Source organism: Gekko japonicus, unplaced genomic scaffold, assembly GCF_001447785.1.
Source record: "Gekko japonicus isolate JY-2015 unplaced genomic scaffold, Gekko_japonicus_V1.1 scaffold3414, whole genome shotgun sequence".
NCBI lineage: Eukaryota > Metazoa > Chordata > Lepidosauria > Squamata > Gekkonidae > Gekko > Gekko japonicus.
This window is the reverse complement of record NW_015175470.1, coordinates 107724-120438: the sequence shown is the minus strand read 5'-3', so window position 1 is coordinate 120438 and position 12715 is coordinate 107724. Positions and strand designations below refer to the sequence as shown.

The 12715-nt window shown below is 42.7% G+C and overlaps 2 protein-coding genes across 2 annotated transcripts; both read left to right on the top strand.

The window, feature by feature from the left end:
* Window positions 1-7469: 7469 nt before the first annotated feature.
* Window positions 7470-8435, top strand: LOC107122805 (olfactory receptor 14I1-like). The gene has a single exon (XM_015425947.1). It carries the CDS (start codon window positions 7470-7472, stop codon window positions 8433-8435), a length of 966 nt encoding a protein of 321 aa, XP_015281433.1.
* A 2458-nt stretch (window positions 8436-10893) lies between these two features.
* LOC107122804 (olfactory receptor 14I1-like) lies at window positions 10894-11859 on the top strand. Its single transcript, XM_015425946.1, has one exon. The coding sequence runs from the start codon at window positions 10894-10896 to the stop codon at window positions 11857-11859; it is 966 nt and encodes a 321-aa protein (XP_015281432.1).
* Window positions 11860-12715: the final 856 nt, after the last annotated feature.

Genomic DNA, 12715 nt, shown 5'->3' with positions numbered 1-12715 from the left:
AGATCTCTAGATAGAGAAAGCTAAGAGTGCATTTGTGAACACAGTTTGCATTTATCGTCACACCCCAGTTGTGGGGAATGTTGTATATTTACTGTATACATTACAATGAAATGGCCTGCTTCCGCTCTGATAGTGGTGTCATTTTAGTAGTCTAGTTGGGTCGAGTTCCTGCTTAGTTATTATTGTTCACTGGCTAGAAGTATAGACTGCATGTGCTTTCTTGTTCTGAATTCTGGAATAGATTATTTTTAGCCATTGAGCTAAGAAAAAAACAACCCTGGCTGCGGTCACATGGAGCATTAGCCACGCTAGAGCGATGGAAGACAAGCGGAGTTTTCGGGCGTGATCTCACCAGCACATCTGGGAAGCGTAGCACTTCCGTGATGTAACCGAGGCTTCCCGCCGAAAACATGCAGCAAAAAACTAGTACCTCGGAGGTACTAGTTTCCGGAAACTGCGGGGCAAGGGCAGGCGTCTGATCGCGTTTCCGGAGGCATCCAGCGCCCGCCCATGTCCCCTTGCAAAAAAGGTGGGTTTTTTTCCAAGTCTCCGTGGATGCGCACAAGCACCCAATGGAGCATGCGTAGTCGCGGTGTACACGAAAAATAAACATCCAGTTTGCCGCACCGCGTACTTCTTTTTTGCGCGTGGGATTGTCATGCGATCGGCACCTCTCCCTTCCCATGGAACCTCCACGGTACCTCCACGGTACCTCCACGGGAGGTCTGATCACTTTACCGCACAGTAGTTTGCTCCGGGGCAAACTGCCATGCTTCCCCCCCGCAGTTTCCTGCCCGTGTGACCGGGGCCTCTGCTTTGCAAATTGGGTCCATTTTAGGTCATTCAGCTTAACTGATTGCAAGCTTAAGGAACAACGTTTAGAAAAACAGGCCATCACCCCAGAACAGGCTGAGGACTGAGCAATTCACAGACTTTAAAATCGTGCTAAATAAGGTCAGTCAAACCACAGTTTGGGCACATGACCTGAGCTCTGCTCTTAAAGACAAACTAGAATATATACAAAATGAAACTGACTATCTCCGTGACCGGGTACTAAATCTAGAACTCTCATCGCAGAAACCTGAGGACTTGGATTTAAACACCGACTTGCCGATTTCTTTTGTCAGAATGGTTAGCGTGGGAAATGGTGTTGGAAGAAGGTGTAGCTTTTTTCATCTCCTCTGCCTTCTGACTGGACCCGATAGACTCTTCTCGCTCCCAGGGCCCCAGGGATATTTTAGCTTCTATCCCCGACTTCTGCACCTGAAAGAAAATATTAGAAACCGCCAGAACAAAAGGTTCCTTATCGTTTAAAGGCAGCCCCATTCATGTCTTCCCTGATTTGCCGCAGGTAATCTTAAATAGACGGCAAGCATTACGACTAGTCATGGAAGCTCTTTGAATTGCTAAAATCCAATACAAATGGATAAAACTAACCAAATTACAATTTACCATCAAGGATAAATTATACTACATAGAAGATCTAGAATTGGGACTCAAACTCCTATACTCACTTCACATTGCACCCCAGATGGACCCAAATAGAATGACACAGAAAAGAAAGCACCCGCCATCTCCAAACAAGGACATAAATCTAATCATTGGGCATGCCTAACTGCAACTGAGTAAACACACACATTATTCATTAAGAGGGAAGAGAGAAGTTTGCATTAATGTAGGCAGTGCTGTCTCCACTGTAGTTTTAAGAGCCTGTGATATACTTTCTTGAATGAAGTTGTTTAAGTCTTTCATAGACGTTTGGGTGATACTCATTGTATTAAGTTTAAGTGGACTTTGTGTGGCTATCTGTCCTGGGTTATGAATGCTTTTCTAGGTCTTAGTGATATGGTGAAACACATGACAGATCCCAATTTCCATCCACCAAAGCTTGCTTCACATCACCTACCAATTCTACTATATGCAGATGACGTGGCCCTGCTATATATAACAACGTTAGGATTACTAAGGGCACTAGATTGTTTCACAATATACTGTGAGAAAAAAAGACCTGGTGATAAACTTTGATAAAACAAAAGGGATGGTATTTGGTAGACATCAAAAGAAATATTTGTGGACAATGAAAGGAAACAAAATTGAGCAAGTACATAAATTTGTTTACCTGGGCATGGCCATTCAGGACTCGGGAGCTAACTCAGCACACTATAATATGAGGGTGGAAAAAGCTAAGAAAACAATACATGCTATTTTGAGATTTTATCGATCTAAGGGAGGGCTGTATGTTCCGGCAGCATTGAAGTTGTTTCAAGCTAAAGTAGTAATGCAGCTCCTTTATGATATCTACTTGGGCATTTCTGCCACTGATTTATGTGCACTTGAGAGGGTTCAATCCAGATTCATTCGCAAGGTTTTACAAGTTTCTTCGGGGGTGCCGAATGCCCTTCTATGCCTAGAAACTGGTCTAATGAGAATAGAAGCCAGAGTATTGTTATCCTCTGCATATCAATGGCTCAAGATTAATTCAAATCAAAAAGGATTCCCCCCCTAATAAACAAAGATCCCTATCAGCCAAGGTGAATTTGAATGACCAAGACTAATTTAGAAAAAAAATGGGACTATTGCCTGAGGACTTATTGGTGCAAAACAGCATACAGGCGAGAAGTATAATAAAACAAAGGATTTGGGATCTAGAGCACCAAGGGGATTTAAATCGAGCTCCTTCCTTTCTGGTCCATAATGACTCCAGATATGTATTGAAAATGGCTAAATACCTGACTTATCTGGGTGTGCCACCATATAGAACAGCTCTTATCCTAGCTTGTTGTGTGGCTATTCCCTCTAAGGTTTTAGAAGGAAAATATAGAAGGATACCAAATGCAGCTCTCTCATGGATCACTGCCTTGTCGTAGCGAGGGGGCTAACATGGTTCAATGAGGCTGTGGACTCTGCCATGGAGGGCCACCCAAGACTGACAGGCCACAGCAGAGAACTCAGACCAAGTGTCATCTTCTGGAGGAGGAAATGGCAACCCACTCCAGTATTTTTTGCCAAGAAAACCCCATGGACAGTATCAAAAGGCTAAAAGATATGACGCTGGAAGATGAGCCCCTCAGGTCGGAAGGTGTCCAATAAGCTACTGGGGAAGAGCAGAGGGCAAGTACAAGTTACCCCAGAAAGAGTGAAGTGGCTGGGCCAAAGACGAAAGGACGCTCAGTTGTGGATGTGTCTGATGGTGAAAGGAAAGTCCGATGCTGCAAAGAACAATACTGCATAGGAACCTGGAATGTAAGATCTATGAATCAAGGTAAGCTTGACGTGGTCAAAAATGAGATGGCAAGACTGAACATCGATATCTTAGGAATCAGTGAACTTAAGTGGACAGGAATGGGCGAATTTAACTCAGAAGACCATTATATCTACTACTCTGGCCAGGAATCTCGTAGAAAAAATGGTGTGGCCTTTATAGTCAACAAGAGAGTGCAAAAGTCAGTACTGGAATACAATCTCAAAAATGACAGAATGATTTTGGTCCGATTCCAAGGCAAACCATTCAACATCACAGTAATCCAAGTCTGTGCCACAACCACTGATGCAGAAGAGGCTGAAGTGGACCGGTTCTATGAAGACCTACAACACCTCCTAGAACTAACACCAAAAAATGATGTCCTCATCATCATAGGGGACTGGAATGCTAAAGTAGGAAGTCAAAAGGTAACCGGAATAACAGACAAGTTTGGCCTTGGAAAGCAAAATGAAGCAGGGCAAAGGTTAACAGAGTTTTGTCAAGAGAACACACTGGTCATAGCGAACACCCTTTTCCAACAACCTAAGAGGCGACTCTACACATGGACATCACCAGATGGGCAACACCGAAATCAGATTGACTATATAATTTGCAGTCAAAGATGGAGAAGCTCTATTCAGTCAGTAAAAACAAGACCTGGAGCTGACTGTGGTTCAGATCATGAGCTACTCATTGCAAAATTCAGACTTAAACTGAAGAAAATTGGGAAAACCACGAGGCCATTCAGGTTTGACCTAGATCGCATCCCTGATGAATATACAGTAGAGGTGAAGAATAGATTCAAGGGTCTGGATTTGATAGATAGAGTGCCTGAAGAACTATGGACAGAGGTTCGTGACATCGTACAGGAGGCAGCAATCACCACCATACCAAAGAAAAAGAAATGCAAGAAAGCAAAATGGCTTTCTGATGAGGCTTTACAAATAGCAGAGGAAAGAAGGAAAGCGAAAGGCAAAGGCGAAAAGGAAAGATTTACCCAACTGAACGCAGATTTCCAGAGAACAGCAAGGAGAGATAAGGAGGCCTTCCTGAATGAACAGTGCAAAGTAATAGAAGAAAACAATAGAATGGGAAGGACTAGAGATCTCTTCAAGAAAATTGGAGAAATCAAGGGAGCGTTCCATGCAAAGCTGGCCATGATAAAGGACAAAAACGGTAGGGACCTAACAGAAGCAGAAGAGATTAGGAAAAGATGGCAAGAATACACAGAAGAACTATACAAGAAAGACCTCAATGTCCTTGACAAACACGACGGTATAATCACTGACCTTGAGCCAGACATCCTGGAATGTGAAGTTAAATGGGCCTTAGAAAGCATTACTAACAACAAAGCTAGTGGAGGTGATGGTATTCCAGCTGAGCTATTCAAAGTCTTAGAAGATGATGCTGTTAAAGTTCTGAGGAGGAGGAGGAGGAGATTGGATTTATACCCTGCCCTTCACTACCCAAAGGAGTCTCAGACTGGCTTAAAAACTCCTTTCCCTTCCCCTCCCCACAACAGACACCATGTGAAGTAGGTGGGGCTGAGAGAACTCAGGCAGAAACTGCTCTTTTTTGAGAACAGCTGTGCCAAAATTATGGCTTGCCCAAGGTCATCCAGCCAGGTGCAAGTGGAGGAGTGGGGACTCAAACCCTGTTCTCCCAGTTTAGAGTCCACACACTTAACCAGTATGCCAAACTGTCTACATAGGTTAGTTACAAAAACAGAACAAATAATACAGCAGGATGGAGGGAGGACTTCAGCATCCCTTGTCAGTTAAGTGAGCTGAACTCCTGGCAGTGAGTTGCCAAGAACAGAATATAAATTAAGCAATGTCTCATTCACACAGCCTTTTTAATTATTATTTGACATGTGGGTTTTTTTGGCAGGTCACAGCTGATTTATGGGGACCCTGTAGGGTTTTCAATGCAAGAGAAGTTCAGAGGTGATTTGCCATTGCCTTCCTCTGTGAACATCTTGGTATTCCTCAGAGGTCTCTCATCCAAATATTAGCCAGAGCTGACCCTGCTTAGCTTCCAAGATCTGAGAACATCAGGCTAGGCTGGGCTAACCAGACCTGAGAGTAATTAGTGTATATTTTATATACAGTATATTGTATATATGCAGTGTATAATTGTAGCGAGCCTCTAACAAATGAAATGGATAAAGGGACGCTTGAACCTAAATAGCTGCAGAAGAAATTGAATCTGACTTTCTCTGATTTGTCTTGGATTACAATTAATGTTATTTCACTACAGAGTCACATCTATATGAAGAATGAAGACCTAATACTTGAGAACAGAACTTCAGCAAAAATGCAGACACGGGACCCTGATGAAAAGGGCTGGAGAACAAATGGGACTCCAAGGTATTCAATAATGTTTCATATTGGAAAATCAGTTGGTAGTTAACGACTGCAGCACAGTGCCAAAGATATCCCTCTCAGTTTTCTATAAACTGTTATTGTACTATTGGGAAGTGTTTAATTAAACCCAAATCATTAAAAAAATAAAGCTACTGTGTAGTTTCTCAGGAACTGCTCCGGGTGCCATAGGCACAGCCTTCCTTCATGTACTTATAGATGCGTGTTCATTTCTGAACTTCAGCCTATGAATACACATGTCAAGCTTGTCTCCCAGAAGTGGAAAGAGGCAAAGGGCAGTCACACTTTTGTTCAGAATAAAATGGGCAGCATGCAAGGGAAGCGAAGAAACAGAACATGCTCAAAACTTAATATCTGAATGGCAGAGTATTCTTGAAAGGAGTGGTTGTTGCCGTCTAAGGAGACAAAAAGGAGAATATAAAATATGCTTTCCCCATTCTAATCAAATGTGTGTGGGGTTTCATTGTCTGAGTTTCTTTGAGAGATGGTCCTTGGGGAAGACAGAGTCCACTCTTGGCCCCCAAAGGGGGCTGAATCTGAATTACTGGGCAGAAGAGCCTTAAAGAACATTAGAAATGTAATTTAGAGCTGGGGGGGGAATCCAATTTGGGCTAGACCTACTAGGGAGGCTGTTTTTTTCAGAATCAGAATGAGTTCATATTCTACATAAGGACAAAGGACTAGGTTGGCTGGTGTTGTCGTGGTTAAAGTCCTGCTTCTCTGGGCAACTCAGGATACCTGCTTTCATTTTGTGAAAGTGACCAGTTTGAAGCTCTAAGAGGGGGATGCAGCACTTACACATATTAGTCAGGAAGATTTAAAGTAATTCCCAGGCATTCAAGACAGGCGCTTGACAAGTGTGCTCCAAGGCTTTCCAGGTTGCATTTGGTACATTATTTCCTTGTACAATATAGGTAATTTAGCTCCTTACAGGTGGGTAGCCCTGTTGGTCTGAAGAGGTAATTTAGCTCCTTACAGGTTAACTTCAGCAAAGGTCTGAAGCAACAGAACAAATTCATGTCCAGGGGCACCTTGAAGACTAAAAAAGTTTTATTCAAAGTATAAGGTTTCATGTGCATGCGAACTTCTTCAGGGATCTGAAGAGGTTTGCATGCACACGAGAGCTTGTACCATCAATAAAACTTTGTTGGTCTTAAAGCTGCCACTGGACTCGAATTTTGCTTTACAGGCAGAGAATGCACTCCAAAATGGCAGACCCCAGTAACCAGTTTCCCTTGTCCAGTCTGTCAGGGTTATAGGACTCCATGGGTGGGGGCCTCCCCAGTAGCTCATCCCTATGAGGGCAGTGTTGTTTGTGCAACAACAGCCATTACTTGTGCAGCTAAAGTGTGGATAAGGGATCAGGAAACTGTCCACTTATCCTTCCTCAGTTTCCATTCTGTAATTTACAAAATTGATGTTTGTACAAGATCAATAAATCTAAAGTCCCTCTATGACATTCAGCATAGTTCCCGATCAAGCAATCAGAATCTATGCAAGTGAAAGCTATACAAGCTTAGGTCTGGGGAAACGAAAGTGAAGGGGTCAGGTCAGCCAGTGAGATGCTGATCTTCTGTCCAATTTGCCCATGTGCAAACTGTCCCATTTGTTTCTGATTAAAAAAGGGGTTATCTACTGGACTGAGATGGTCAAACAAGGAATTCTGAGTAACCATTCATGGATATTAGTAGGTTCACAGTACAATCAGAAGAACACTTCCCTGAGAGAAAGCCCCATTGAATAGACCAGAGTGGGATTCTGAGGAGACCTGCTGAGGATCGTTCTTTAAAATATTTCCTCTACTCAGCCCTACAGGTAATTTGCAACTGGATACTGAGAGCAAAATGCCCAATCTTACCTCCACATTGGAATTCTTGCTCCTGGAATTTTCAGATATCCAAGAACTACAGATCATACATTTCTTTGTCTTCTTAGCAGTATATTTGGTAGCAGTCACTGTCAATCTTCTCATCATAACGGCTGTTGTTCTTGATCATCACCTGCATATGCCCATGTACTTCTTCCTCATGAACTTGGCTGTTCTGGATCTTGGCTCAATTACTGTCATATTACCTAAAGCGATGGACAATCTCCTCATGAATAAGAGGTCCATTTCGTTTTCAGGATGTGTGGCTCAAGTATTTTTCTACTTCTTATTTGCAGGGTCAAATTTTGCCATCCTAATAGTAATGGCACATGATCGGCATATTGCTATTTGCCATCCATTGCAATATGAGGCAATTATGCATGAAGGAGCCTGCATTCGGATGGCAGCCAGTGCATGGATTGCCGGTATACTTTATGCCACTTTACACACCAGTGGCACTTTTGCCATCACCTTCTGCTCCAATATAATCAATCAGTTCTTCTGTGAACTTCCACAGATAGTAAAACTTTCCTGCTCAGACTTATATCTAATTGAAACTGGAATTCTTCTGTTTAGTGCTGGCTTATTTGGAGGATGTTTTATCTACATCATTATAACTTACATGAAGATCTTTGCAACGGTTCTCAGGATGCCTTCTGTGAACAGTCGCAAAAAAGCCCTCTCCACCTGCATTCCCCACCTCACTGTGGTGTCTCTGCTTCTTTTCACTGGAATGTTTGCCTATCTGAGGCCTCCTGGTAACACTTCTTCTGAGATGAATGTAATTTGTGCCGTGATTTATGCAATATTACCTCCATTGCTGAATCCATTCATCTATAGCATAAGAAACAAAGAAATCAAGACTGCATTGCTAAAGCTCATTGATTTTGGACTTTTCCCTCAAATCAGCTCCAGCAAAATTCTTCTAGTAAAACTGAGCTGAACTGTATTTTCTAGTTTATTATGTCTATTGGTTTTGTACCCTGGGCTATATAATATATATGATATAATCTACAGGAGATAATTGTTTGGATGTTGTGAAGTAGGAGCAGAAGGTGGCGGGAGAGGTAGAGGTTTTTCACTTTCCCCTTTTATCAGTACGCAGCTGTGAGGACTGTAAATGTGATACTGGGGGGTGGGGCAGGTTAGGGGTCCCACAAAAAAGAAAAACCATTTCAAACAAGTAACTGATATATGGAGGAGGAAGACATCAATACAAGCCCCCTGCCCATGATGCCACAAGGCCTTAGAGCTTCAGAGGAGGTCATTTTGCACCTTATCTACAACCCAAGAATTATTTCTGTGTACCACACAAACACACTAACACACACATACCTCGAGGTAGCTGTTTTATACTGAATCAGACCATTGGTCCTTTAAGGTCTATCTTGTCTAAATGGACTGCCAGCAGCTCCTCAGGGTGTGAAGTAGGGGGTCTTTCACACCACCTAGCACCTAATCATTTTAGCTTGAGATGCCTGGGATTGAACCTGGGACCTTCTGCACCTAATGGGCTGAGATCAGTATCTTACCATTGTAAATTGTATGTCTTCATTTCCTTAGTTCTTGCGATTTTATATTTCTCTAGACCCACCCAAAACATGGTGGGTGACTTGTGAAAATCACAACGTCTTGGGCACTTTCTTTGGAAACATGCATAGGGAGTTAAGATGTATTCACTTCTCGCATGGAAAGTTGAACGCAAACTTGAATGTATGTAACTTTTATCATTTGTCTGGAGATGTTTTAATATATTTTCCAGATTGTTATTTCTATGGCATTAATATATGTAAATTTATAAGCATAAAAACAGATGAATATGTATATAAAACCTTTCTTCTGGGAAGCATGACATTTGAGATGCTTTACTCTATTGGAAAGACAATATACTCTGCGTTAAACATGTTTGAAAAAATGAATCCATAACTATGCATGAGATAAATCCTAGCTACCTTCATCTTATTTCCCTACTTTCATTGCATTTCCAAACACTACTGAAAATATAGGTATGACACCAGCCAATGTGTTCTGCCTTTTACTACACAGTGAGCTGCACAGCATTTTCCTGCAGAGGCTGAGAAGCTTTCTTGTTGAGTTGTTGGGGTCGTCCTTTCAGGTGAAATAAGTCATTGGGTTGGATTCAACCAACATTTCTGCTGGTGAAAAAGGAAGGAAAGGTCCCCTTTGACCACCAGAAGAAGCTCTGCTGGAGATCGGCACAGACAAAAGCTGTAAGCAGTCCATCAGGAGAAGCTCTGTTGGGGTTCTGCACAGACAAAAGCTGTAAGCAATCAGGGGCTGTAGGGATGCCAGCCTCCAGGTGGCACCTGGGAATCTCCTGGAATTATAGTTCATCTCCAGAGTAGAGAGATCAGTTCCCCTTGGGGGTGAAATGGATGTTTTGGAGGGTGGACCATGTGGCACTGTACTCCACCAAGGTCCCTGTATTCCCAGGCATCCAAGACAGGTGCTTGACAACAATGCTCCAAGGCTTTCCGGGCTGTGTTTTGTACATTATTTCCTTGAACAATCTGGCAAATCTAACTCTTTACAGGTGGGTAGCCATGTTGGTCTGAAGCAACAGAACAAAAATTCAAGTCCAGTGGCACCTTTAAGACTGAAAATGTTATTCACGGTATCAGCTTTCCGTGCATGCAGACTTCTTCAGGGATCTTAAGAAGTGTGCATGCACATGAAAGCTTATACCTTCAATAACACATTGGTGGTCTTAAAGGTGCCACTGGACTCAAATTTTGCTCTGTTAACTCCTTATGGGTAGAGAATATACTCCAAAATGACAGACCCCAGTGAGCAGTTTCCCTTGTCCAGTCTGGCCTCCCCAGTAACCCGTCCCTATGGGGGCAGTGTTGTCCATGGAACAACAGCCGTTACTTGTGGAGCATAAGTGTGGCTAAAGGATCAGGACCCTGCCCACTGAATCTTCCTCAATTATCATTCTGTAATTTAGAAAATCGATGTATACAGAAATTTAATACATTTAAAGTCCCTCTAAGACACGCAGTATAGTTTCAGATCAGGCATACAGAGTCTGTGTGAGTGAAAGCTATACAAGCTTAGGTCTGGGGAAACAAAAGTGAGGGGGTTGGGACAGCCAGCAAGATGCTGATCATTCATCCAGTTTGCCCATGCACAAATTGTACCATTTGTCTCTGATTCAAAACAGGGCTATCTACTGGACTGAGATGGTCGAGCAAGGAATCCTGAGTAACCATTCACTGATATTAGTAGGTTCACAGTACAGTCAGAAGAACATTCCCTGAGAGAAAGCCCCATTGCATAGACGAGAGTAGGATTCTGAGGAGGTCTGCTGAAGGTTGTTCTCTAAAATATTTCCACTACTCAGCCCTACAGGTAATCTGCAACTGGCTACTGAGAGCAAAATGCCCAATCTTACCTCCACGTCTGAATTTCTGCTCCTGGAATTTTCAGATATCCAAGAATTACGGATCTTACATTTCTTTGTCTTCTTAGCAGTATACTTGGTAGCAGTCACTGGCAATCTTCTCATCACCACGGCTGTGGTGCTTGATCATCACCTGCACACCCCCATGTACTTCTTCCTCATGAACTTGGCCATTCTGGATCTTGGCTCAATTTCTGTCACGTTACCTAAAGCGATGGTGAATCTCCTCATAAATAGCAGGTCCATTTCTTATTCAGGATGTGTGGCTCAAGTTTTCTGCCATGTCCTATTTGCAGGGTCAGATTTTGCCATCCTAACAGTGATGGCACATGATCGGCATGTTGCTATCTGCACTCCATTGCAATATGAGACAATCATGCATGAAGGAGCCTGCATTCGGATGGCAGCCAGTGCATGGGTTGCCGGTATACTTTATGCCACATTACACACCGGTGGCACTTTTGCCATCACCTTCTGCTCTAATATAATCAATCAGTTCTTCTGTGAAGTTCCACAGATAGTAGAGCTTTCCTGCTCAGACTTATATCTAACTGAAAACGGAATTCTTCTGTTTAGCGGTGGCTTATTTGGAGGATGTTTTATCTACATTGTTATAACTTACATGAAGATCTTTGCAACGGTTTTGAGGATGCCTTCTGTGAACAGTCGCAAAAAAGCCCTCTCCACTTGCATTCCCCACCTCACTGTGGTGTCTCTGTTTCTCTTCACTGGAACGTTTGCCTATGTGAGGCCTCCCGGTGACACTTCTTCTGAGATGAATGTAATTTGTGCCTTGATTTATGCTATATTACCTCCATTGCTGAATCCATTCATCTATAGCATAAGAAACAAAGAAATCAAGACTGCATTGCTAAAGCTCACTGATTTTGGACATTTCCCCCAAACCAGCTCCAGCAAAATCCTTCTAGTAAAACTGGGCTGAACTGTTTTCTCTAGTTTATTGTGTTTAATGGTTTTGTACCCTGGGCTATGCATGATATAATCTACAGGAAATAATTGTTTGGATGTTGTGAATTATGAGCAAAAGGTGGTGGGACAGATAGAGGTTTTTCACGTCCCCCTTTTATCAGTACACAGCTGTGAGGAAGGATTGCAAATGTGATGCTTGGTGAGGGGGTTAGAGGTCCCACAAGGGAAAAAAAAACATTTCAAACAGATAACTGTAATGAGGAGGAGAAAGACATCAATACGAGCCCCCTACCAATGATACCATGAGGCCTTCTACCTTCAGAGGAAGTCATTTTGCACCTTATCTTCAACCCAAGAATTCTGTCTGTGTACCACAAACACACATACATGCACACAGAGGAAGCTGCTTTATACTGAATCAGACCACGGGTCCATGAACGTCTGCCTTGTTTAAATGGACTGCCAGGGGCTCCTCAGGGTGTCAAGCAGGGGTCTTTCACATCGCCTACCACCTAATCCATTTAGCTTGAGATGCCTGGGATTGAACCTGGGACCTTTTGCATGCCAAGCAGATGTTCCAGTGCCAAGCCTGTGCCCCTCTGCTTACCATAGCTCCTCTTCTAATGGGCTGAGATTACTATCTTACCATTCTAAATCATATGCCTCTATTCCCTTAGTTCTTGCAATTTTGCGTTTCGCTAGACCCGCCCAAAACACGGTGGGTGACTTGTGAAAATCACGTCTTGTGCAATTTCTTTGGAAACAAGCTAAGGGAGTTACGATATACTCACTTCTAGCATGGAAAGTCGAATGCAAACTTGAATGTATGTTACTTTTATCTGTCATGAGTTTTTTTTTTAAAAAAATAT